Source organism: Rattus rattus, chromosome 2 (genome assembly GCF_011064425.1).
Source record: "Rattus rattus isolate New Zealand chromosome 2, Rrattus_CSIRO_v1, whole genome shotgun sequence".
NCBI lineage: Eukaryota > Metazoa > Chordata > Mammalia > Rodentia > Muridae > Rattus > Rattus rattus.
The window spans coordinates 68,962,332-68,988,237 of record NC_046155.1 but is presented as its reverse complement, the minus strand read 5'-3'; the positions used below and the strand labels follow the sequence as shown (position 1 = coordinate 68,988,237).

Here is a 25,906-nt window from a genome sequence, read left to right as displayed (position 1 = left end):
TGTACAGTCAGGCCGCTGTCTAAAGGGCACACAGAACAGAAGAAGCTGGCTCTCTTTGATCTGGAATCCTTTACTTCCCTGTCCTAGCTTGGGGTAGCCTGGACGACTTCATTTCCCAGAATGCTCAGTGGCGGGGCATCCGGAAGGCTGTGCATCCTCCGCGGGGCATGATGGGGGAGGTGGAGATTTCCATCATGGCGGCTTCCATTTCGGGCTACACCTTCAGCGCTGTGTGTTTCCACAGCGCCAACAGCAACGCCGACCACGTAGGTGCCGGGCCCCCTGCCGTGGCCGCTGGGGGCCTTCGGCTTTCTCCTCAGGCGGACGCCTGCGGCCAAGCGACGACCGCTGGACGCTTGGCCCTCAATCCCGGGGACAAACCGATGAGCTGTGACCCAGGCGGCTCCCGCCCCCTTCCAGCTCCAGTACTCCGCGGGCCCTTTTCTTGGCGCTCTCGGCCTCGGGCGGGTCCTGGCACAGCTGTTCTCAGTCCAACGGACCTAAAGCGCCCGGCCCCGCCGGTGTCAGGAGTCGCCTAGCCAAAAATGGGTGCCTACCCCTCGCTGAGAGTCGGGCTTCCAAACTTGAGTGCCTTGGGTCGGGATAGAGTTCAGAGATCTGGGTTGTAATTTATGAGAGGAGAGGATCCAAGTCCTGACCCCCGGCCTCACGGGTCGTCGTGTCTGTCACCGTTCATACTTATCAGATATGACTGTGTATGTTTTCACCCCAGTGGAAAATGGAGAGTGTGAATAGGCATGTTAGGTGCAGAGTCTTGTTTGCACTTCCTCAAAGTTGCCTGTTTAGTTCCTCAGCGAGTGTCCTAATCCCCGGAACTAGTCTTAATAGGGAAGTGACAGGCCCACATATGAGCGATCAGAAATGTACAGGGCATGGAGTTCATAGGAGCAAAGTCTCTCTTCAGTGACTTTATTTTACGAATTGCCTTTTTTTTTTTTTTTTTTTTCTGGTTCTTTTTTTCGGAGCTGGGGATCGAACCCAGGGCCTTGTGCTTCCTAGGCAAGCGCTCTACCACTGAGCTAAATCCCCAACCCCACGAATTGCCTTTCAATGCCAGTGACCTCTGACTGGAAATTCTTTGTGATATAGGTGCTTTTACAGGACATAATTTGCCCACCATTTGGCGATTAGTGTGTGTTGTTATTGGTGAACGGTTTAAATTCGTTAAATAAGAGATTGGGCTTTTTGTGGTTGTCATTTCAAAACAACAGTAGTTGGAGGGGAAATTGGATTTGGTTTGATGTCAGCAATCTTCGATTCCATTAATAAAGACTGATTCTGAAAAGTGATTCCATTAGTAAATTGAGTGGAATGAATTTGCTGTTCTTTTTCATCTCTGCAGTGTTGATGGTAGAATATATTCAGCACAGTTTTTTCTTTTTTTTTTTTTTTCTTAAAGACAGCTCTGAACTCCTAGCCTTTGGTATTGCAGTCAGCTCTTAATAATGTAAGTGGTTGTAATGTTCCTAGTGTCCATGGACCACAGTTATGAGTTGGTGCTTGTTTATTCTGTTTTATAGAATGCCTAGGAATATAGTTTATTTATAAGGCAAGATTATTATAAAGATAAGAAACTTGGACAATATTTCTAGAAATTGCCATAGTTCTATTTCTTCTTTTGTTACTCATCCTTTGTTGTTTTGAGATAGTGTCATACAACCAAAGCTGGCCCTGAACTCCTGGTCCTCCTACCTCCAACCTCCTCGGGGCAGGGGTTTCAGGGATATAACATTAAACCTAGCGCTAGATTTCTAGCCATTTAATAGCAATCTCCTTAACATTTATCTCATACTTGGCATGAGGGAAGAAATTTTATACAAGGCCAATAGTTTGCATTGTGTTTTATATGATTATCACTTTTGTATTAACCTTACCAGTTATGGATATGGAATACTTGAAAGTAATGTCAGTTTTAAAGTTGAAGAACCAAAATTTACTTTTGTAAGACATGTTTGTTTGGTCTAAGAAAATTAATCTAAAGCCAAACTTATTCTGTGGAGCTAAGGTTAGCAAACATTTTTAAAAACATGTTTGGGCAGTCATGTGTGTGAGACTTAACAGTCTTTCTGCCCTCTCTTCTGCAATGTTCCCTGAGCCTGAGGTATGGGAGAGTTTTGCAAATGTATTCACTGGAACTGCACTCCACAACTGTGCCTTTGGTTATGGTTTTCTGTAATATTTCCATTTGTTGCAAAGAGATGTTTCCTTGATAAGGAGTGAGGACTACACTTATCTGTGAGTCTAAAGACAAAGGTTTAGATTGTTATTAGGGATTATGCTGGTTTAGTAAAGTGATTGTTGTAGGTTCTCCAAGGTCCATGATTTCACTAGCACAAAGGAGTTGGTTAGTCATCTGGCATCAGCCATGGTTTTCCTTTTATTGAGCAGATCTTAAGTCCAATTAGAGAGCTGGTGGTTACTGCCAAGGTATGTGTGCCACTACTGCAGCCTTGGAGTTATTGTGATGCTGGTCATTGATATGGTTCATAAGTGTTATAGCTGGGTAGAACCGTCAGGCTCGAATGGTGCCTTCTGGTACCATAAAAGCTAGTCCTCAGGGAGGGTGGATTCAGATCAGTTCCAACTCTGGGCCTCTGGGTTCAGTTTTCTGAAGTGCACAGTGCATCTTCAGCAATAGGGACTTCTACCTCTTGGAGGCAACCAAGGACAATAGCAGTTAGACTTTTGGTTTTGAGAGTTTCTTGGACAGCCCTGAATAACACCTCAGAAAAAAGTTTTGTTGTTTTTTTTTTTTTTTTTTTTTTTTTTTTTTAGCTTTTGAAGGAAAGCAGACATTTTCTGAAAAGGACCAGATAATAAAAGATGGTACTTTCTCTCTTCTTAAAAAGTTTTGGAGTCATATGTCTCTTTAATACCTCTTCAGTTCTTGTAAGGAAAGAACAAGGGTAGATCATGAACAAATGAGGTGACTGTGTTCTAATAAGAACTTATAGCACTGAAATTTGAGTACCCAATGCTTTTTAACAGTTCATGAGACATCTGTTTTAATTTTTACAACCATTTGAACATGTAGAAACCATTCTTACCTTGCAGACTGTGCACTAACAAAGTTGGGCCTGTGGTTTACCTCTTCCTGTTATAATGTAATCCAGTGGTCTCAACCTTCCTAACGCTGTGACCCTTTAATACAGTTGCTCATGTTGTGGTGACCCTCAACTATACAGTTATTTTTATTGCTACTTCATAACTATTTTGCTACTGTTATGAGTTGTAAATAACTGATATGCAGGGTATCTGCTACATAACCTCTGTGAAAGTATCATTCAACCTCCTAAAGGGGTTATGACCCACAGGTTGAGAACCACTGATGTAATAGTTACTCAGATAATCCAGACCAGAGATAAATAAACATTCCTAGTTAACTTTAGAATGTTTAATGTCATGTGAGGTTTTGTTTGCTTTTTTTTTTTTTTTTTTTTTTTTTGAGACAGGGTCTCTTCTGTGTGGCCCTGGCTATTCTGGAACTCCATATATAGACCAGGCAACCAGCAGCCACCCACTACACCTCTCAGGGGCCCTAGCATTTATGTACCTGCTAAAAAGTCCCTAGAATTCCAAATGTTACACAGTCAGTCGCAGAAACTATCTGCAGCTGACAACACCCTGCCTCTGCTAGAGCATGAGGAAGCATGGTTATCTGCTGCAGACAGTCCAGAGCAGCCCTAATCCCCACACCTGGGATTAAAATGACAACACATTCTTATAATGTTCCTGTGTTCTTTAAAGAAACCAAGATTCCGGGGTTGGGGATTTAGCTCAGTGGTACAGCGTTTGCCTAGCAAGTGCAAGGTCCTGGGTTCGGTCCCCAGCTCCGAAAAAAAGAAAAAAAAAAAAAAAAGAAACCAAGATTCCAGAATTCTCAAAAATATCACTACACTACTGTCCTGGACCACCAGAACCAGTTAGTCGGTATTTCTAGTAGTCATAGTCATCTGTTTTGAGTCCGAGCAATTCTTGTCTTTTTCCCTGTAGTGCTGGGAATTGAACTACTGACCCACATGTATCCCCAGCCCAAGGTTTGTTTTTGCAGAGGAAATCTGTACTTACATCAGATTTAAGACTGCTGAGTTGGGAAGTTTGGAATACTTCATCTCTTTTGGGGTGGCTGGCAGTGCTGTGGGTAGAACCTAGGGCAGCCCATCTCCTAGCAAATTCTCTGCACACCTAGCAAACACTCCCTCAAGTCAAATACAAAAGGGAGGCCACAAAATATCTTTCTTGCCCTCTCCACTCAGAGATGTAGACTAGCAGTTAGAAATGTTTTTAAACTGAGGGTTTCTGTGGCTGGTTTGAGCAGAAAATGGAGGATTATATAGAGCAAGGCCTTGTTGCAGTGGATTTTATGCAATTAGTATCTGATGCACAATAAGTGTTGGGTGTGCCATAAGTGCAACAGTCCTACCAGTGAACAAGCACAGCGCCTGCCTCAAGCTTACATTTCAGCCAGAGCAGGCATTGGTGATCCTGTAAGTCATGGTAGATGGAGAAGACATGTGGAGGCAGGAGATGGGGACAAAGTGCATGGCAGGTGTCATTTCCTATATGTTAGTTGGGCAGAGCCTCACAGTTAAGGCGCCATTTGAGCAAAGGGAAGGAATAAGTCTTGGGTCATTCAGGAGAGAGATTACAAGACAGTGGATCAGTTTGTCCTCTCTGCAGGAGGGTTATTTTGGCTTATAGGGTATATCCTCACCAGCCATGCTTGTACTGGGCATGGCTGCAAGTGCTCAAACTGGTAATTTGCAAAGGAATTCTATGTTGACTGTGTTAATAGATGTTTTCCACAAGTGTAAATAAGCCTTGTGTTTATTAGATGTGGGCAAATATGTTGGCTGAAACCCTGATTTCTCATTCCAGCCCGTCTTGCCATTGTCTTTATTGTTCACTATTAGTGGTGGTTTTAAAGCAGTAAAGTAAGTTTTATGAAGTTATAACTTCATATAAGCAACATGAAGTTATATATAACTTTATATAAGCAACCATGGCATATTGCAATTGTCTAAGCATGCTGTGGGACTTTCTAGGATTTAAGTAATGAACTCACCAAAAAACAGGGAGACTTGTTGATTCACAGTGATATGTGATTTTGGAATATTTTCTTTCATATGATCCTATTAATAGATTAGACCAGCTTGCTGTGATCCAGTTACTGGCTTATAAAACAGCACTTTACATGCCAAGCTTATGTGGATTATTGTTAAAATTGATATAAAATACATCCTAATTTTCTTTCAGTTTTAATACAAATCATCTTTAAGTTTAACCAGCTATTTTCTTCTATCATTTTAGGAAGGATTTTTGCTGGGAGAGGTAAGACAAGAGGAAACGTTTAGCATCAGTGACTCACAAATCAGCAACACAGAGTTTCTACAAGTAATTGGTAAGCTTGCAGTCTTTATAAATTATATATAGCTTTAATTTTATGTATATGGATATTTTACCTGCAAGTATGTCTGTGTGCCATATGTGTGCCTGGTGCCCTTGGAAGTCTGGTGACTAGAAGCTAGAAATTCATTCTAGGTATTTCAGATACCTTGAAATTGGAGTTACACACAGTTGTGAGCCACTGTTTGGGTCTTGGGAATCAAACGTAGGTCCTCTAGAAAAGCAGCATTAACTGCTAATCCATCATCTCTCCAGCTCCAGAAATACCCTTTTCAAAATGTGTACTTGTTTGTTTTATTCTTTGGCTCCTAAATGGGAGTGTAGTTCAGTTAGATAGGGTTTCTTTGTGTAGCCTTGACTGACTGTCCTGGAACTTACTTTTGTAGATCAGGCTGTCCCCAAAAGAGATTGCCTACTTCCATTTCCAGAGTGCTGGGATTAAAGGCATGTGCCACCATGCCAGACCTAAATAAATCTTTTAAATTTTGTTTTTACTTATTTATTTTTAGTTTTTATGTGTATGGGTGGCTTGTCTAATGTATGTCCAGGAACCACGTGTGTGTCGGAAGAGGTTGTTGTATCTCCTGGAACTAGAGTTATAGATGGTTACAAGGCATCATATGAGCGCTAGGAATTGAACCCAGTTCCTCTGGATAAGCAGCCAGTGTTCTTAACTGCTGAGCAATCCCTAAAGTAAATATTTTCTTAGTAAAAACAAGTTATATAAGATGTTATGTCACTTAGAGTGCACAGCTGCACGTTTGGGTCTTTTCTAAAGCTGTTTCTTACTCAGCAGCTGGCTTGATAGTGTCCTCAAAACCACAGTGAAGCTGAAGCCTCTGGATCAGTCTGTTGTTGATTTTTTTCACCCTGTGCTATAATGAATGAAGGTGTTGTCTTTGTCTTTCCAAGAAGATTTGGCAAAGACACAGCTCCGCATGCTCCTAAGAGTCCGAAGGCTGCACTCAACAGTTACTCTGGGGAAGATTGCTGAGGGGCGGGGGGGTTAATGAATGTATCCTCTCCCTTTCAACCAGTTTCCTTTTGATAAATAGCATAGTCTTTTCAGGAATGCCTTAAACATATCATCAAGTGGAGTCTTCATAAGCAGAATAGAGCAAGGGATGCTTTGTTTATTTATATAGCAAATGTATTAAAGAACACACACACACACACTCTCACAGATGTGTGAGTATATATATATGTGAATATAGGTGTCTGGATCAGCTCCCTCTTACAGGTGGTTGTGAGCTGTCTGATGTGGGTACTGGGATCTGAGTACCCACTCTTGGGTCCTTGAACCTGGGTCCTCTGGAAGAGCAGACAGTGCTCTTAACCACTGAGCCATCTCTCTAACTCTGAAACAGAATTTAAAGTGAAGCTGAGTGGGGTCTGGGCTTTTACACTTGGATCAAATCACTAATTCTATTCTAGTGGGCTTCTAGTACAGAGCATGGGGGCAAGGGTAAGACTGAGGTGGAGTTAGAATTGAGGGAGAACAGCTGATCTGTCTGCAAGAGTAAAGACTATAATAGCATTCACATAGCCCTTCCCTGCCTTGCAAAGACATGTTTTGTGTGCAGGGCCTTTCATCAGGAAGTTTGGGGTTTCATTTTGCTTAACTCTTTAAAATCCTAAAAACTGAGCTGGCAGGGTGGCTCACTGAGTATAGGGCTTGCAGTGAGCCCAACAACCTGAGTTCGATTCTTGACGTTCACATGGTGGAAGGAGAGAACCACCTCCACGCTATGCCAGGCACATAGAGGTGCACACAGAGACACAGATACATGTTAAAGCTCTAAATAGAATTTTATCTCCAGAGACACAGATACATGTTAAAACTCTAAATAGAATTTTATCTCTTACGTCATCTGTGTATGTAGTTAGCTATTATTTGCACCTAGGATTTTAAAATTCATCTAGTAAGTAAAGGTTAAATTGATAGATACAAGGCCAGTGAACTAATTCAATAGACAAAGGCACCTCTTACCACCATAAGGTCCTGAGACTTCCTTCCACACAGTGGAAGGAAAGACTAAATTGTCCTCTGACCTCCACACATATGCCATGGTGTTGCAAGCAGGCAAATAGATGTTTTTGTTTTGTTTTGTTTTGTTTTGTTTTAAATCTAAATTGCCAGACGTAGTTAAGTGACTGCAAAAATTGCACTTCCAGTATATATTCAAGTATGGATGTCAAATCCAGGCCCTCCACATATACTATACAGATATTTCCCCCATGAGTATCTTGCCTAGGTCATGTCTATGGTGTGTCTCTAATCTGATTTGTAAGTTAAGAAGGAAGCTGTTAGACAGTTTAGCTTGAGGACTACTACTTGTTCAGACATCAAAACTTGCTTCTAGGGTTTTCAGTAAACAAATAGTGTTACCTTTAAGTAAAAGATAAGTTTTCTTTTTTCTGAATCTTAAGTATTACTTTTGCTACCATGCTCCACATCCCAGTGACCACCAGTGCGTGAAGTAACTCACGCATGTCCTGCATCATTTAAGCATCAGAAGAAGGACTTTCGTAGCTGACATTTTCTCATTGTGCCATGAGTTGGTGCCGTAGTGAGGCAAATATAAACTCTTCTTCAGTGTCAGTCCTGCATCCATACGTGTGGTTTGGCAGTGTTAACTAGTGAGAATAGCTCTGTCCTCGAAGGCTCTGGCTTTATTTTAATTGAGGTAAAATCATTGCCTAAAATCCCAAGGCTGTCTCTTTTTTAAACAGCAGGTGATGAGTTGCTCTCTGGGAGAATATGGTAAATAGAATTGAATAGTCAATTAGTCTCATGCTCTTCTAAAAAAAATCAGTCCGTGGCCCCCTGATGAGCTTGAAGAAATTGTTCATTCTGCTTAATCCCAGCATCTTTTCAGAAGCCATTAGGATCGGTCTTATAAATGACTTTCCCTTAATACCAACCAGCTTTGAAAGAGTTAATGGACATCCAGTGTTCCAAGCACCTGGCCTAAGTTCATGGTTATTAATGGTAGGAAAGTTGAGGCCCTTCTCTTCCAAAGCTGTCCCCACAGCTTTTATCCAGTTTGATTAAATGCTTCCAGTCAGTGGCTACTTCTTCCTATGATGCTTTGTTTAAATAGGTAAGATTGAGTAAGCTGTACAATAGCTGTCAGACGTGCACTCACCACACAGGGACTCAGGAAGCAGACATCTCACTCTGCCTCCATTCTGCTTTGTCCTGAGACTCTGTCTGGGTGTAATGAGAAGCAGCGGCACCGCCTTCCTAGCATACACTGCTACCTGTTTACAGGAACAAAATGGTCTTGGTTATCCTAAACTTTATTTTAAAAAGTCTGAGATAGGGTTGAATAGATGGGTCAGCGATGAAGAGCACTGACCTCTTTAACAGAGGTCCCGAGCTCAGTTGTAGCAACCACATGGTAACGTAACACCATTAGCAGTGCAATCTGATTCCTTCTGGTGTGCGTGAAAACAGAGCACTCGTGTACATAAGATAAATACAGGAAATTTTAAAAACCCTGAGCTATTTTTTAGTTGCCTGTGTCTTACATGATTAACTAAGTTGATTTCCTTTGTCTGGTTACAGAAATCCATAACCATCAACCCTGTTCAAAACTCTTTAGGTAAGACACATTTGGTTTTATAATTTTGGGTCCTCATTGAAAAAGTTGTTTGAAACCAGTAAATTTATGCCTGTAACTGATTATGTTATAAGTTTAATTAAGGGTGCTCATCTATTTACAATTTTTTTTCTGTTTGTTATTTCTGGGGTTTTATATGTGTATGTGTTTTTATTGTTGTTTGGTTGAGAAAAGATCTTGCTAAACTTGAACTCATGATCTTCCTTCTCAAGTGTGCAACCATGCTTAGCTCCAAAATCTTATTTATTGGATGCTAACTATGTTTGAAGAACTGTGCTCCAGTGGAAAGAGGGAAGGGGATATATAAATCATAGTGTCAGTGGTTTAGTATGAGCCTTCCCTTCAACCTTGCAGTTGAGAATTCTTTACTTAGAGAAGAAAGTTAATCAAAGATCATATATAGATAAAGTTAGTTATAGGGATCACAGTTGAATGTACATTTAATTTTTAGTGATCAGCTTTAAAATTAAAGGCGTTAGGAGCCAGGTAGTGGTAGTGCACATCTTTAATTCCATCTCTTGGGAGATAGAGACAGGTGGATTTCTGTGAGTTCAAAGCCTACACAGTGAGACCTTATTTCAAAGTAAAAAAAGGAATACAAACATTTCTTTCTGTGTTTGGTTAATATGCACCAGTTCTCTAATATGGCCACTGAAGGACAGAACCTGATGGCAGAGAAACATTCTGAAGGAGAAAAGCAGCAGGAGAAGGGCGCCTGGAGTGAAGAGTAGATAATGCCACACTCCCACCAGGCCTCTCTGTTGCATGGCTGTATGATGGGAGTCTTCACTGCTAAGCAAGCCCTTTACTACTGAGCTACATCTTCAGTCCTCTGTCCTCTTTCTTAGCCCATACCCTTCCACCTGAGGACTGAGCTGTGTCTTTCAGAAAATTCCCCTGCCTCTGCTTCTTCCCTCTTCCCCTCCCAGACCCCAGGCTGGTATTTTCCTTCCAATGTGCCTACATAAACATTAGTCATTGTTCTTTCAGACAGGATCTCAAAGGATTATGTAGTCCTGGCTGACTTGGAACTAACTTATAGATCAGGTTAGTTTCAGACAAACAGAGGTCCTCTGCCTCTGCCCCCCAAGTATATTAAAGATATGTGTCACCACGGCCATCATTTCCTTCGTGTTCTTAGTAGCCATATCTTTCCTTCATCCCTTCTAGTCATTTTGCCTGGTTCTTCCTGATGTTTGTCCCTTTTTGTTTTCACCCAGACCCCTCTGCAAACACCTAGCACTCCTGGAGATTTCTGTCATCCTCACCCCATGCATACACCCTTATTCCTTATATACTTCAAAGGATTACCATCAAACAGGGTGGCTTCCTATAAGTGAGGCCACAAAGTAGCCAAGGACCTCAAGTCTTTCCATTTCCACATAACTGAAAGAGGAGCAGGGAAGCCAGGTGAGCAGCTGTGGGTTCATCTGGAAAGATGATCAGGTTTTGGACCACATATTATCTCTGCCTGGCTATGGATGTGTCTGTTGCGGGCATGACAGGTTTCACTGGACATGTTCTGTCTCACTGTCCTGAGTAATACCACAAGACATTGCAAGTGCAGAACTCTCAGAACAAGGATTTGACTCATACTTAGAATTGAAGGAAATCTTAGAAATCATCTTTGTACTTCAAGCTTCTTGCTTTACAAAGCAGGAAAGGAGAAGCCGGTAGGATAGGTAGTCTGTCCTCCATCCTGCAGTAAGAGGTGCTACTGGGCTGGAGCTGGGATCTCCTGACCTCTGAGTCAGTTTTTCCCTGACTCAGGAATGCTTTCTTGCCTGTGAAGTGTGTGGTGGGAGGCATTTCTAAGACTATAACCAGGGACAAGGAAGGACCATCCTGTCAGTACATCTGACAACCCACATTGGTTTGTTTTGGAGGTGAGCATATTGTTAGAAGCTAGCCAGACTTGGCTTTTAGTCCACTTCGCCTGTCCCCTTAGCTGTGCAGTTTGGACCATGCTTAGCATGTGCAAGACCCTCCATCATCCAGTTGGCTAGCTTTGCTGTCTCCTATAAAAGCAGCAGAAAGCCTTGTTGAATTGAGATGAACTTGTACCTCAGCACTGTGGCTGGAACATGTAATAGAAAAGCATCTAGCTGAGGGTTGGTTAAACATTCCACAGATGTTCATTTCCCCTCATTTCTCAGAAAATGAGTTGCTATTATCTTTTTTTTCATAAGTAATTGATACTTAGAAACAAAGTAGTGGAGCCATTTGAAAGCACACATTTTGTAATTACTTGATTACTTTCCACCCATGAAAGGAATGTCTTTTGAATGAAGCAATCTCTTGAGTAGTATTTGATACAAAATGTAGCTTCCCATCAAGAAAGCACTTAGGCTGATTCTCTGTTTACCAACCTTGGAGGAGAAGCAGTTGCATCTCTTAGGGTTAGATGCTCTGTAGGCCCCATGGTTATGCCTATTCACAGTATAATAGCATTTTAATTATTTTTTTCTTCTTTAAAAAACAGTTTTTATGATTATGCAAGCAAAGTGAATGAAGAGAGTTTGGACAGAATTCTTAAAGATCGGAGGAAGGTATGTTCTATGTATTACTTGCTCCAATTTAGAAGTTACATTCTAGCATGCAAAAGGAAGAGCAGCCAGGGCCCATGATATCTGCTGTGTGATAGGCATTCTCTGTTGGTGCTGGAGATCAAACCCAGTGCCCTGCCACTGAGCTACACCTGTGAGTAGGTTTTAAAGGTAAATTATAGACTCGAAATACTGTTTATACTATATCATTGAGAGGATGAGTCTTAATAATGTGATCTCATTTACTTAAACTTTGGGGGGAAAAGTGAACTTTAATACAGAAAACTAACAATAATCCATGTGATGGTTTTTATATGTTCTGCCCTGGGAGTGGCACTATTAGAAGATATGGCCCTGTTGGAGTAAGTGTGGCCTTGTTGGAGTAGGTATGGGTATGGACTCTCATCTTAGCAGCCTGGAAGCCAGCCTTCTACTAGGGGCCTTCAGATGAAGATGTAGAACTCTCAGGTCTGCCTGCACCAGGCCTACCTAGATACTGCCACGCTCTAGCCTTGGTGGTAGTAAACTGAACTTCTGAACCTGTAAGCCAGCCCTGATTAAATGTTGTCCTTTATAAGACTTGCCTTGGTCATGGTGTCTGTTCACAGCAGTAAAACCCTAAGTCAGTCCAAATGGATGCTTCACTCTCTTTAGTTTATAATTTGAAAAATAATTTTGTAGATTTTTAATTTTAAAAATATTTTAAACTTATTTAACAGTTTCATACATAGGTAGTGTATTTCTTGATCCTATCCACCCCCAACTCCCTCTGCTTCTTTTAGACCTCTTCCTAACGTTCATCTCCTTCATCTTCATGCCCTCTTTTCATTTCTTTAACTCACCGAGTCCAAGTGCTGCCTAGATGTACATGAGTAACTTACCAGTGTCCACATACCCAGTGCAAAATGGCTTGCCCTCCTCCAGCAGCATTCAGTTGCTGTAGCTCCTGAGCTTCAGGTGAAACCTCATAAACATGTATTGGTTTTATAGTCAAAACATAATCCTGGAAAATGTAAATTTATGCTGGGCATGGTAGCATATACCTATAATCCCAGGACCTAAGAAGTGGAAAGACTGCAGGATCAGAAATTACAGGTTCTCATTGGCTACATTGTGAATTGAAGGCCAGCCTAGACTACCTGACACCCTGTCTCAAAACAGCACCATCCACCACCTTATGTCCCCAAATATGAAGGAACTGGAAAAATGGTTTGGTAGCTAAGAGTTCTTGCTCCTCTCCCACAGGACCCACGGTCAATTTCTAGCACCTATGCTAGGCAACTCACAACTGCCTGTACCTTCAGCTCCAGGGTATCTGATGTCCTCTTTTGGCCTCCAGTGGCATCTGTAAAAACAATGCACACACATACAGATCAATTTTTAAGAAATTCTTTTTAAAGTTTTTAAAAATGAACGAAGGGGTGAAGATATGGCTCAATGGTTAAGATCACATTTACTTTTGTAGATGACCTGAATTCTATTCCCAGAACCCACCTGACAAGTGCTTAGTTAGGTTTCTATTGCTGTAAATAAAACACTGTGACCAAGCCAGTTATAGAAAGGGCTTATAGTTCCAGAGGGTCAGAGTCTGCAATGGCTGGACAGCATAGCAGGCATGGAAACTGAAACAGCTGAGAGATCACATCTCAAATCAAACAGGAAACAGAATGGGAGTAACATGTGGTTTTTGAAACCTCAAAACCCCCAGTGACACACTTCCTTCAGCAAGGCCATATACCCACTAAGCCTCCCCAAACAGCAACTGGAGACTAAGTATTCAAAAGGAGGGAAGAAAGAAAGAAAAAGGTTGAGAGAACAGGCAAGTTACAAGATGTAAAAAGAAGTCTATAGTAGCCAGGACACACATGAAAGGAATTCTACCTCAACCAAAAACCACAAATTGAAATGAGTGTCATTGTTTGCCCATCACTCTGGCGCAGAATTGGAGGTACTAGCAGTGTGGTGGGAATGAGGAGGGAGTGCTTGGTGAGCGGAAATTAATGCAGTGCAGCATTGGAAGTGCTGGCACAAACATCTCAGGTTCATTGTGGATGTGTTTACCTGAGTGTCACACACTCATTGGGCAATCATTCTGAGCCATGTCACAGATGTGGAGGTCAGAGGGTAACCTGTGTGAGTCCTTTTATGTTTCCTTCTACTGTGTAGATCTTGGATATCACAGTCATGTCAGCAGTCTTGGTGGCAAGCCCCTTTACCTGTTAGCCATCTCGTAAGCCCTACATACTTGAGTTTGAATTAATTTTTGATCATTTCTCATTTAGAAACTTTTTACTGTTAACCAGTTTTTTAGTTATGTGACCCTATATGGGGTCACAACACAGTGTAAGAGGCTATGCTATAGTCACTGTAAATTCATTTTCTAGAATTTTATACTAATAAGATCCTTCAGCATCTATTTTCCATAACCTGCAACTGGCTTCTTTCACCAAGCATAGTTATTTTGAGATTCCTCCATGGTGATTTGTTCCTCTTTATTACTGCATATGATTCCAGTATGCAGGTGTACCACAATTTACCCAGTTCATCCATTCACTTGTTGACAGAAAGGTTGTTCTTAGTTCTGGGCTAGCCAATGTAAAGTTGTCATGGACATTTGCTTACAAGTGCTCCTTTGGATGCATTCTGAATTAACTGAGCTGTTTTTTTTTTTTTTTTTTTTTTTTTTTTCTGGAGCTGGGGACCGAACCCAGGGCTTTGAGCTTCCTAGGCAAGCGCTCTACCACTGAGCTAAATCCCCAACCCTTAACTGAGCTCTTAATACTGTCCTGTCTTCTGGTTTTGCTGTAGAAAGTCATCGGATGGTACAGATTCCGGAGAAACACCCAGCAGCAGATGTCCTACAGAGAGCAAGTCATCCACAAGCAGCTCACCCGCATCCTCGGCGTGCCAGACCTTGTTTTCCTTCTCTTCAGCTTCATCTCTACCGCCAACAATTCTACTCATGCTTTAGAATATGTTCTCTTTCGACCAAATCGCAGGTAAAACCAGCTTCCCACCAGCTGTACATAAAAAGAGAGACTCCCGGCCTGAGGGAAGGACTCAGTGGGTAAAGCAAGCATGAGGGTCAGATTCTGGCTCCCTCACACCTGTGTAGAAGTTGGGCATGGCAGCCTGCATCTGTAATCCCAACACTCAGCAGGCAGGACCAAGTAGATTCCCAAGGGCTTGTAAATGAGTTAAAGTAGTCTGGAGTAAGTATCACCTAGATACGTTTGTTATGCTTATAGGTGTGCACTTAATTTGTTTCTTTGTGACCCATTATGTAAAAATAGTTCCAATACATTTGGAGTCTAATTGTGACTTTAGAACACAGAATGCAAAGACAGAAATTGTAAAAATGATTCATTATTAGTGATGAGGGTTTTGCATTGTGACCTTGTGAAAACATTACGTGACCACGTTTTCTGTTTGGGAGTTGCAGAAAGCTTTCTTTCTGGAAATGTGCTCATAGGATCAGTAGACAGCATCAGTGAAATAGTTACAGTTTGGTAACTATGTTTAGAATTTCACTAGATATCCTCTAGGTATTTCTTCAGGATCTGTCAATCACTGACATGCAGATAATATATGAGCTAGAGCCACTGCCCTCAAGGAATATTCAGCAGAGTCTTGCTTTAAGGAAAAGGAAGTTGCTGACTATGCATCCGAGATGGCCGCAGCCCTTTGTGTTAGCTTATGGAGACACAGGAGTCTGGGCCAACCTTATCCTTTTGTTTGGCTTTTTGTTTTTGAGGCAGGGTCTTGCTCTGTAGTACAAATGACGTGGAATTTGCTGTGTAGACCAGGCCAGCCTTGACCTTGTGGTGATCCTCCTGGGTTGATTGTTTGCTCTTTTGATCTCCCTGTTGATCCCTCACAGACTGGGTACTAACCGTGTAGCTCAGAACTTGCTTGTGTAGCTAAGAATGACCTTGAACTTTTGATCCTTCTGCCTCTACTTCTTAAGAAGCCAAGATTACAGATGTGTGCCACCATGTCTGGTTCATGTGGTACTGGGTATTAAGCCCAGGGCTTTGGGCACTCTAGGCAAGTACTCTGCCAGTGAGCTACATCTGTAGCCTCCAATCCCAATTCTTTACATTTTTTAAAAAAAAATGTTTACGTATGTGTTTTGCCCTCATGTATTTCTTTATACTACATGTGTGCCTGATGCTGGTACGTCCAGAAGAGGGTGTTGGATCCCCTGGAACTGGAGTTACAGGTGATAGTGAGCCATCAGGTGGGTGTTGGGAATCAAACCCTGTCATTTCCAATTCTTGAAGGAATACTTTTAACCCTGGGAATGGTGATATGAACCTGTAAACCCAACAGTGAGGTGCTGAGGGGAGCAGACTGTTTGAGCCCACAAGTTGAACACTTAGCCAGGCAACATAGCAGTAGAGCCAAGTATGGTGGCATATGTCAATAATCCCAGCACATGGGAGGCTGAATAGGCAGAGTGTACATTTGAAGCCAGCATAAGCTATACAGTGAGACCCTGCCTCAGATATAAGAGAAATGTACTTATTACATGCTGTTTTTCTCAATTCTCCTCATAGGTATAATCAAAGGATATCACTTGCTATTCCCAATCTAGGCAATACTAGCCAGCAAGAGTACAAAGTGTCTTCAGTGCCAAACACATCTCAGAGTTATGCCAAAGTTATTAAAGAGCATGGGTAAGTTGAAAGGTAAACTGGGTTCTTTGGGAAATGGTACTCTTTGTTGATGTTTTTCAAAGTGTAAGGAGAAATGCAAAGTCAAGTTTGTTTTAACTGAAATTGAAGAAAACAGAAAGTTCTCTAGGCCACCAACAATATCCCCACCATATATCAGAATTTGTTCTTAATAAACTGTAGAAATGATCCCTAAAGCTTAGTGTGGTGACTCACACCTGCGTTCCCATCACCTGAGAGGCTGAAGCTGGAGGTGGTCATAAGTTCAAGGCCAGCTTACCGAGTAAGACCCTTCCTCAAAACAAAACAGTAACAACAACAACAATAACCACAAAACCCAGCAAAACAAACCTGCCCTACAGGGCATGGTAGTGCATGCTTGTAACCCTAGTACCCAGGAAGAAGCAGCAGTGGATTTCTGCTGACTTCTATGCTTGCCTCTGCTACATAGTAAAACCTTGTCTCAAAAAGATGAAAATAAATCTAAAAAACTGAGGCTGGAGAGACACTCAGCAGAGATTAAGTACTTGCTGTGCAAGCATGAGACCTGAGTTTAGATTCTTATCCTGTAAAAACAGGTGAGTGGGAGGCTGGGGAAAGGGAGCTCAATGATTAAGAGCACTGTTGCTCTTGCAGAGAACCTGGGTTCTGTTTCCAGCCCCTGCACAGTGGCTCACAGCCACTCCCGTCTTAGGAGACCCACTTTTGGATTCTGCAAGTACCAGGTGTACATTTGGATCAAAGACATGCGTGCAAATAAAATATTCATACACATAAAACAAATTAATTAGTTAAAAATCAAAGGCTGGGCTGGGCATAGCACATTTATAACTCCTGCACTGGGAGCACACAATAGACAGGTGTCTGGGACATGCCAGTCAGCTAGCAAAACAGCCAAAATGGAGAAGCCCAGGTTCTATGAGAGACTCTGTCTCAAACAATAAGGTGGAGAGAAATAAGAGGACACCTGACAGTGACCTCTGGCCCCTACACAAGCATACACATTGGAGCTCACTTTTATACACACATGAACAAACATACATGTGTACCTTCACACACACATGCATACATGCACTATATACACTTAGGCAAATACAGACACATAAATAAAAGAATCCCTAAAAGTACTAATTTTTTTATACTTACTAAAAAGATAATTTTACTGTATTTTTCCTCGTTTTATGTATTATGTTTTTAAAGATTTTCTTTTACATTTTATTGTACATATGTAACTGTTTGCCTGGGTGTATGTGTGTCCACTCACTGTGTGTGCAGTGCCTGAGGAGAGCAGAAGAGAGCATTGGATCCTCTGGAACTAGAGCTATGGATTTTCTGATTGGCAGTGTTGGTGCTGGGACCTGAACCCAGGTCCTCTGCAAGAGCAGCAAGTGCTTTTAACCTCTGAGCCATCACTCAAGCTGCTTTCCTCAGGTTTTGAAAAGTACAACAGCCAGATGTGATTACACACACCTTTAATCCCAGTACTTGGGAGGCAGAGGGCGGTGGATTGTCATGCTGTCCACACCAACCGGGACTTCATAATGAGTTTCAGGCCAGCCAGGGGTACATAGAAAGACCCTCTCTAAAAATAAAAATAGTTAAAAAAAAAAAAAAAGGATAAACATAGTCACTGAAAAATATTGTTTGTTTGTTTTTTTTAAGATTTATTTTATGCATATGAGCACACTGTAGCTGTCTTCAGACATACCAGACCCCATTACAGATGATTACTGGGAATTGAACTCAGGACTTCTAGAAAAGCAGTCAGTGTTCTTTACTGCTGAGCCATCTCTCCAGCCCAAATATTCTGTTTTTAATTAGTTTCTTTTTTATTTCCTTCCTGTAACTCTATCAGGATACCCATTTTATTGCTTAGACCTCACCTTAGAGTCACAGCACATAATTAATGCTGTGGTAGAAGTGATGTTCGTGGTGATTTTAATAACTCTGACATCTTTTTCCTGTCTTCTAGTACTGACTTTTTTGACAAGGATGGAGTCATGAAGGACATCAGGGCAATTTATCAGGTTTATAATGCACTTCAGGAGAAAGTACAGGTAACTGGTATTTTCAACTTGTTCATATTGCTCAAACCCTACTTTTTTGGAATGAATGAATGAGTGAATGAGTGAGTAAGTGAATGTATCTTTTAGCTGACCAATGAATGAGCAGTGGTTCAAAAGTCAGGATGGACTTTGCTAGGATAACGTAGTCCGGTATCAGCTTCCAGATCCTGCCTCGCGTGCTGAGGCAGAGGCACTGCAGGACTTAGTAGTGCTGCTTCCTAGAACATGCAGGACCCCTTTGCAGTGGTGCTTCTTCAGGGCGAGTACCTTCAAAGGTGAGTTTGAAGAGAGGTGCTAAGAACAGTCTGTCAGTTATGTTCTAAGGGGAGACAATGTCAAAAGCTCACACCCAGTCTAGCTCTGCTTCCATCTAATCAGTTCATTTTGCCCCCAGCCGCCACTGTGGAGTTAGAAGATTGCAGTGGGATCTGTCTTTTCCTGGTCCATCATGCAACGTGTTTATGGTACCACCTCCAACTGCCAGCCACTTGCTGACAGTCCTTCCCACTGCACTTATATTTGAGAATGAGAAGAAAAGTGGCAAAGTTGAAACTCTCCTAGGCCTGGGAAAGACCACAGCAGATAGAGGGAGGAGTGAAGGAAGCATCTAAAATGGGGAAAGCCACCGGGCATGGTGGCATATGTCTTTAATCCCAGCCCTTGGGAGGCAGAGGAAGGTAGATCTCTGAGTTGGACTACAAAGTGAGTTCCAGGATAGCCAAGGACCACACAGAGAAATCATGTCTTGAAAAACCAAAGACTACAATAAGATAAAATGGGGAAAGCCTCAGTAAAAGGGCAAAGTGGTACAGTGCAGTTTCCAGGGCCTGTGTTCACACAGGAAGTGGAGGGGACAGTATTCACACTCATTTGTGCCAAACTTCTTTCCTGGAAGTTTCTGATATTTCTGCTATGGGAGGAATGTGTGGTAGAAAACAGTTTTTTGTCCTGAATTCATTACCATGCCCTTTCAGATGGTTTATACTAGCCAAACAGCTTCTAAGTGGTGTCACACATTACTTTGCTGATTAAAGAAGGCCAGCTCTCATAGTCATTATTGGTAGCTGAATTACATACATTCAAACCTCAACTTTGAAACTTACTTTCTTTTTCAGATTTCCCTTATAATTATTTTCAGTTAGTTAAATCTATCTTATCTGTTTCTTAATTTTTTATTTTATGTATATAGATATTTTGCCTGTGTATATGGATATTTTGCCTGTGTATGGATGTGCACCATATACATGCAGTGCCTGTAGAGGCCAGACAATGGCATCAGATCCCCTGGAACTTGAGTTTGATCCCTGGAACCTACTTAAAAGGTAGAAGGAGAGAACTGATTCCACCAATATTCTCTCTGACCTCCACATGTAATCATGGCATGGCACAACCCCAGCCATACACATACATGCTAATTCTGCACTTGTTAATTTTTTAAATGTATTAAATGTGTGTGTGTGCATGTGCGTGCTTCTGTGTGCGCTTGCGTGCACACACAAGTACCAAAGCGCACACACAAGTACCCACTCAGACCAGATAATTCCAATGAGCTAAAGTTACAGGTAGTTATGAGTCACCCAATGGGTGGTAGGAACTAAACTCAGGTCCTCTGCAAGAGCAGTCCTGCTCTTAACCACTGGGCCATCTCTCTAGTCCCTAATGATAATTTTTTTAAAAAATGATGACTAAAACTGATTCTTCATTGTATTGATTAATATAATACAGCTTCCAATACACAGCCTTTAAAAAAAAATCAAGCTGGAAAAAGTGGCTCAAGCATGAGGACTAGAGTTCAGATCCCAGTATCCGTGTAAAAAGCTGGGTATGGTCCTGTGCGTACCTGTAATCCTAGCACTAAGCAGGCAGAGACAGAATCAATAGCTTCTTGTCTAGCTTCCAGCTTCCAGTCTAGCCAAAAACCTCATGAACTCCATGTTAGGGAGAGAAACTTTCTCAAAGAAATAAAGCAGGGAGTGGTAGAGGGGGACACCTGATGCTTTCCTCTCATCTTTGTGTGTGAACCCCAACACATAGACATTTTTTTTTTTCCGGAGCTGGGGACCGAACCCAGGGCCTTGCACTTCCTAGGCAAGCGCTCTACCACTGAGCTAAATCCCCAACCCTTAACTGAGCATATGAACACACAGAAGAAAAGCAATCCTGAGCAGGCATACACCTGTAATCCTAGGACTTGGGAGGCTTTGGGGGACAGATATCCAGTTGGAGGCCAATCTGAACTACATAGTGTTTGTCTCATAAAGGGAAGTGGGGGAACACAGCTCTGTTTTCATGAACACCCAAGATTGCTCTACCTTTCATGTCTGTGCTTAACTTTGATGACTTCAATGTCTGGTAACCTTGGAGGCCAAAGTAAGATATGGATCTCTTGGAACTGGAGTAACAGGTGGTTGTGAGCCTGCTGGAAATCGTACCTGGGTCCTCTGGAAAAGCTGCAAATGCTCTGAATTTAAGTGCTAAGCCATCTCTCCAGTCCCATTTTTCCATTGTAGTGAAGCTGAATTTGTAGATTACTTCCTGCCTGGGTTTGAAGCTAATCTTTTTTCTTGTGTTTTTTCTTCTCAGGCAGTGTGTGCAGATGTAGAAAAGAGTGAGCGAGTTGTTGAATCTTGTCAGGCAGAAGTGAACAAATTGAGAAGACAAATCACTCAGAAGAAAAATGAAAAGGAACAAGAAAGAAGTAAGCACCTAGAGATCGATCTCCTGTTCAGTATGAGATTCGCTCTGCTCACTGGGTGGGGGACTGTGCCTGAACACAGGGTTCCCAGGTCTAGGCACGTGCTCCACCACTAACCTACGTTCCAGCCCTTCTGGCATTGTTCTATTTTATTGCAGCCTTATTTTATATTTATCCTATACACTGTCTCACTATGTATCCTTTGTGGGCTTGGAGTTTACTCTGTAGCCCAAGCTGGCCTCTAACTTGAGATCTGACCCCCAAAGCCTCCCAAGTCCTAGGATTACAGGTGTATGCTACGTGCCTGATAAGGATTGTCTTTCCATGAAATCCACGTGACTCTACCTCCTGGGTGTTGGAATTAAAGTCATGTGCTTACCATGCCCAGCTTTACTTTTTAATATTGTTTTGTTTTTGTTCATTCATTCATCTGTTTGTTTATATTTGTTTTTATTTATTTACTATGAGCACCAGTGGGAGGTCAGTTTGCAGGAGTTGGTTCTCTTTTTCCACTGTGTAGGCCCCAGGGATTGAACTCAGGTTGTCAAGTTTGGAGACCAGGTTCTTAATCTGCTGCACCATCTCACTGGCCCTACTTTTTATTTCTGAGACAATGTTCATAAGCTGCCAGGCAGGCTTTGAATTTGCTATATTATCCAGGCAGGCCTAACACTTGTGATCCTCCTGCCTCAGTCTCCAAAGTACCTAGAATTTCTGTTTGTTTTTAGAGACAAGGGCTCTTTGTGTAGCCCTGGCTGTCCTGGACCTCTGCTTTGTAGATCAGGGTGGCTTCAAACTCATAGAGATCCACCTGCCTCAACTGGAATTAAAGCCATGTTGCCACCATGTCTAGCTCAAAGTAGCTAGAATTACGGTCATGTTACCTGGCTAAACTATTCATTATTTTATTATCAAAGTATCCATTAAATGACTTGAGACCATTTTTGAAAACCCTCCTCCCTTAGTCCCTACAATTGTAATGATGAGTCTTGTATATCCTAGACTGGCCTTGAACTTTTTCTGTAGTTGAAGATGACCTAGAATTTCTGATTCTCCTGATTTTTCTTCCCAAATTCTGGAAATTAGTACAAGGACCACCACACTTTTACATAGTGCTGGAGACTGAACCCCAGGCTTTGTCCTTCTTAGGTAAGCTTTTTACTCACTGAGCCATATTTTCAGTTTGGCAAGAATCCTACACTACGCAAACACCAGGTTCACATGAAGGAGGGAGGGAGGGAGGGCATTCCCTTCCTAGTGAGAAATGCTGTTTTCATGCTGTTGCTCAAGTTTCCAAAACTGAAACAAGAGGACCAAAGAGAAAGCTGAAGCAGATAGAAGTCAGAACAGATCTAAGAAATTTGGTTCAGATTTTTGAATGTATTGCAATATTATCTGTTTCTAGCACCAAATTCTTGGGGGCCAGAGAGATGGTTTAAGAGATCTTGCTGTTCCTGCAGAGGACTAAGTTTGGTTCCTAGCACCCATGTGGGGAAACTCACAACTATATGGAAATCTAGTTCCAGAGGACGCAGTGCCCTCTTCTGGCCTCATTGGCCACTTTTATGCAAATGGTAGGCACAGACACAAATATGCACTAAAAGAAGAGCAGATGGCATTTGATAGGATAAATATTCCCTGTTCATGTGACTTGTAAAGGTATTAAGAATGGTTTTCAGTGTCAGCTGGTAGTCCCAAGTTTTTTAGCACAGTGGGCAACAGATGGGTAAAATAGCTCAAAATCTGGAGTTACAAGTCTATGTTCTGCTTCATGGGGCTGTACTTCTAATCAGATTGCCTGGACTTTAAACTCTGGTTACTTTTTGTTTTTTGTTTTTTGAGACTGTGTAACTGTCTGATGCTTGATATGCAAAAAAAAATTAATGTATAGAGAAACCATTTATAAAATATTAGCAATGATGAGTTCACAGCATTGCTGCTCATTTCCAGAACATTCGTTACCATTAACAAGTGAAGGTAAAAGCTATGAAGACGCAGAACTTGTTAAGACATTCTCCCTGTTTCTGTGCAGGACTGCAACAGGCCCTGTTAAGCAGACAGATGCCATCTGAAAGCCTGGAGCCAGCATTCAGCCCTCGGATGCCATATTCTGGGTTTTCAGCCGAAGGGAGAAGTGCTCTAGCAGATGCCGAGCCCTCTGATCCTCCACCTCCTTACTCCGATTTCCACCCAAACAATCAAGAAAGTACTCTGAGCCATTCTCGCATGGAAAGGAGTGTCTTCATGCCCCGGCCTCAGGCTGTGGGCTCTTCCAACTATGCTTCCACCAGTGCCGGACTGAAGTTCACTGGAAGTGGAGCAGATCTTCTTCCTTCCCAGAGTGCAGCTGGAGACAGCGGGGAGGAGACAGATGACAGTGATTATGAAAATTTGATTGACCCTGCAGAGTCCCCTCATAGCGAATACTCACATTCAAAGAATTCACGGCCCACGACACATCCCGACGAGGACCCCAGGAACACTCAGACCTCCCAGATTTAAGTAAACAAATGACACTCTCCACGTGGCACTACTTTTCTTAATGGCTTATTGAGTGTTGTTGAGGACTTAATCTGTGGGGAGACCTTCTTTCTCAGATGCCGTGGCTCCTGAGTGGAGCATCCTGTGCATAGAACTCCCAGAATCCTCTGTCCACTGGTCCTCACCTCTGGGTACAGTGCACAGGTTCACAACAAAATCATTATGATAATCAAATTGTCCTAATTCTGGTGCGATTCATGGATGTACTAGTAAATTTAGGCAGAGTGAAACTCCTCAGTGTAGTCTGTTCTTTAAGATAAATCAGAGATCAGAGACTAAGCACAATTAGTCTATAAATACTCTCTAAGTCAGAAACTTACCTCTGCACTATCATGCCTTGAAATTTGCTTTTTCAAAGGGAAACGAATTTAGCAGCAGCCTTCAAAGACCTTTCTATGATGAGCCAAATTCATCTTTGCCAGAAAAGAAATTTTGTTAATTCCAAGAAGCCTAATTGGAACAAGTCAGACATTCCTTCTCCCGTCTGCATGGTTTTGTAAGATGGGAAGAGAGGGCTTTGTTTCAACTTTTTTCTACTAGCCTGATACGTATTGTCACTTAAAATGGTTGCCTTTTTCCAAATGTAGGAATACTAATCCCCAGTGAGTACTCATCCAGATCAGTGTCCTGAAGTCAGTTCCTTGTCTTTTGGTACAGCAGCAACTGCTGGGCTGCACCAGCACAGTTGGCCTCTGTTCTGGAGTCTTAGAGGAAGGCCACACACCCGTGGATGGCAGAAGGGAGAAGCCAGGCTGAGTCTGTAGTGACCAGATCCCAGACACAGTGGATTTAACTAAGTTCCTGTGTAAAGGATGTAGTGTACTTAGGTGTGGCAGGTCCCAGCTAGAGTTGTGGAGGAAAGACATTTTTAAGAAAATATCCAGGAATCTTGAGGACTGCAGAGATCCACGTCAAGTATGAATAACCATACTTTTTCTCTTTTCCTAAAGTTGCCATTTAGGAGATAACTGCAAATGTGTGGAGACCATTGGGATGCACTTACGCTTTTATTTAAGTACTGCTTGTTTTCTAGTTTTGCCCAGAATGTGTGAAACCACTAAAAACCAGTTTTGAGTACGTTGGGCCACTGAATTGGAAACGGCAAGACCTACCATTTATGGCAATCAATCAGCCCATGATGCTTGGCGCTGACCAGCCTTTCCTTGGACTAGTTAAAACCTGTAAGGATGAAGACGCCGTTAAAAGGCTTAAAATCTGGTTCCAAAGGATTCATTTTGTTTTATAGTGATATTTACTCATGAGCTCCAGCTCCCAGTCTCAGACAGTGGATACAGGCTTAGAAATGAGATGCTGGACTGCCCTGCTTGGGTTGTGCCCCAGGGTCTGCATTGTAACTGCTGTCCTCGTTTTTCTGGGCTCAAACCACTTCCGTTTGATTTGGATGTCGGGGGTCACTTTGTCTGCAGTGCTCCAGCTTTTCTCAGCTACCTTACTTACTAGCAGCTTCAGCACGGTCTGAATCCCAGTTTGTTCAAGTGCCATCGCCATCTCCTCTGTTCAGATTTTGACATTCAGGAAAATATTCTTATTTTTATGCCATACTGAAATATACAGTGTATATCTGACAAAGCAGTTAAATGTGACAATAAAAACTTATTTAATCATGATACATTATTTTAGTGTCTGTCTGAGTACCAGCAAGTTCTTGTCACAGTGTGTGGTGCCTATTGGGTAGGATTTTTTTCTAATACTTCGTGTGTGTGTGTGTGTGTGTGTGTGTGTGTGTGTGTGTGTGTATCTATTGGGGTGTACATTTGTGTGTGCAGGTACTAGTGAAGTCCAGAAGACAACATCAGGTCCCCTGGAACTAGATTTACAGATGATTGGTAGCCTCCAATATAGGAACTAGGAACTAAAGTGATTTTTTTGTAAAAGCAGCAAACACTCCTGACCACTGAGCCATCTCTCCAGCCATGGAAAGTCGTTTTTAAAGGGCATTAAGACTTGTTCTCGGTCTCCATATGGACCTGTCTGTCTGGTTGAAAAGGAATACAAGTGCCCAAAGTGTTCATGTTGATTGCAAGGATGGTGTGGTGAGAACAGAGCTATATAGAGAAGTACCCAGAGTGGATAAAGCTGAAGCCTGGAGAGGCCAGATGGCACCTACCCAGAAGATCCTCTCTGGTTTGAAGTGACTGCTCTGCCCTGGTCACCCAGCAACTGGGAAGCAGAAGTCGGTGCTCTGAGAGTATCGTAGGACATGTGGGCTCCCAGAACAGGGCCAGCAAATGTGTTCTGAACTCAGTCGAGCTGTGGCAGTTGAGTGATGCATAATTAAATGTGTGATTGGTGTTTCTGAAGTAGTGTC

The 25,906-nt window shown here is 42.2% G+C and overlaps 1 protein-coding gene across 1 annotated transcript; it reads left to right on the top strand.

Annotated features, from left to right (window-relative positions):
- Positions 1–151: 151 nt before the first annotated feature.
- Abraxas2 (abraxas 2, BRISC complex subunit) lies at positions 152–25,212 on the top strand. The gene is made up of 9 exons (XM_032892410.1): positions 152–266; positions 5,332–5,422; positions 8,999–9,035; positions 11,536–11,602; positions 14,408–14,598; positions 16,159–16,278; positions 18,248–18,332; positions 20,925–21,039; positions 23,069–25,212. Exons 1-9 carry the CDS (start codon positions 168–170, stop codon positions 23,536–23,538), a joined length of 1,275 nt encoding a protein of 424 aa, XP_032748301.1. The 5' UTR covers positions 152–167; the 3' UTR covers positions 23,539–25,212.
- The last annotated feature ends 694 nt before the right edge of the window (positions 25,213–25,906 follow it).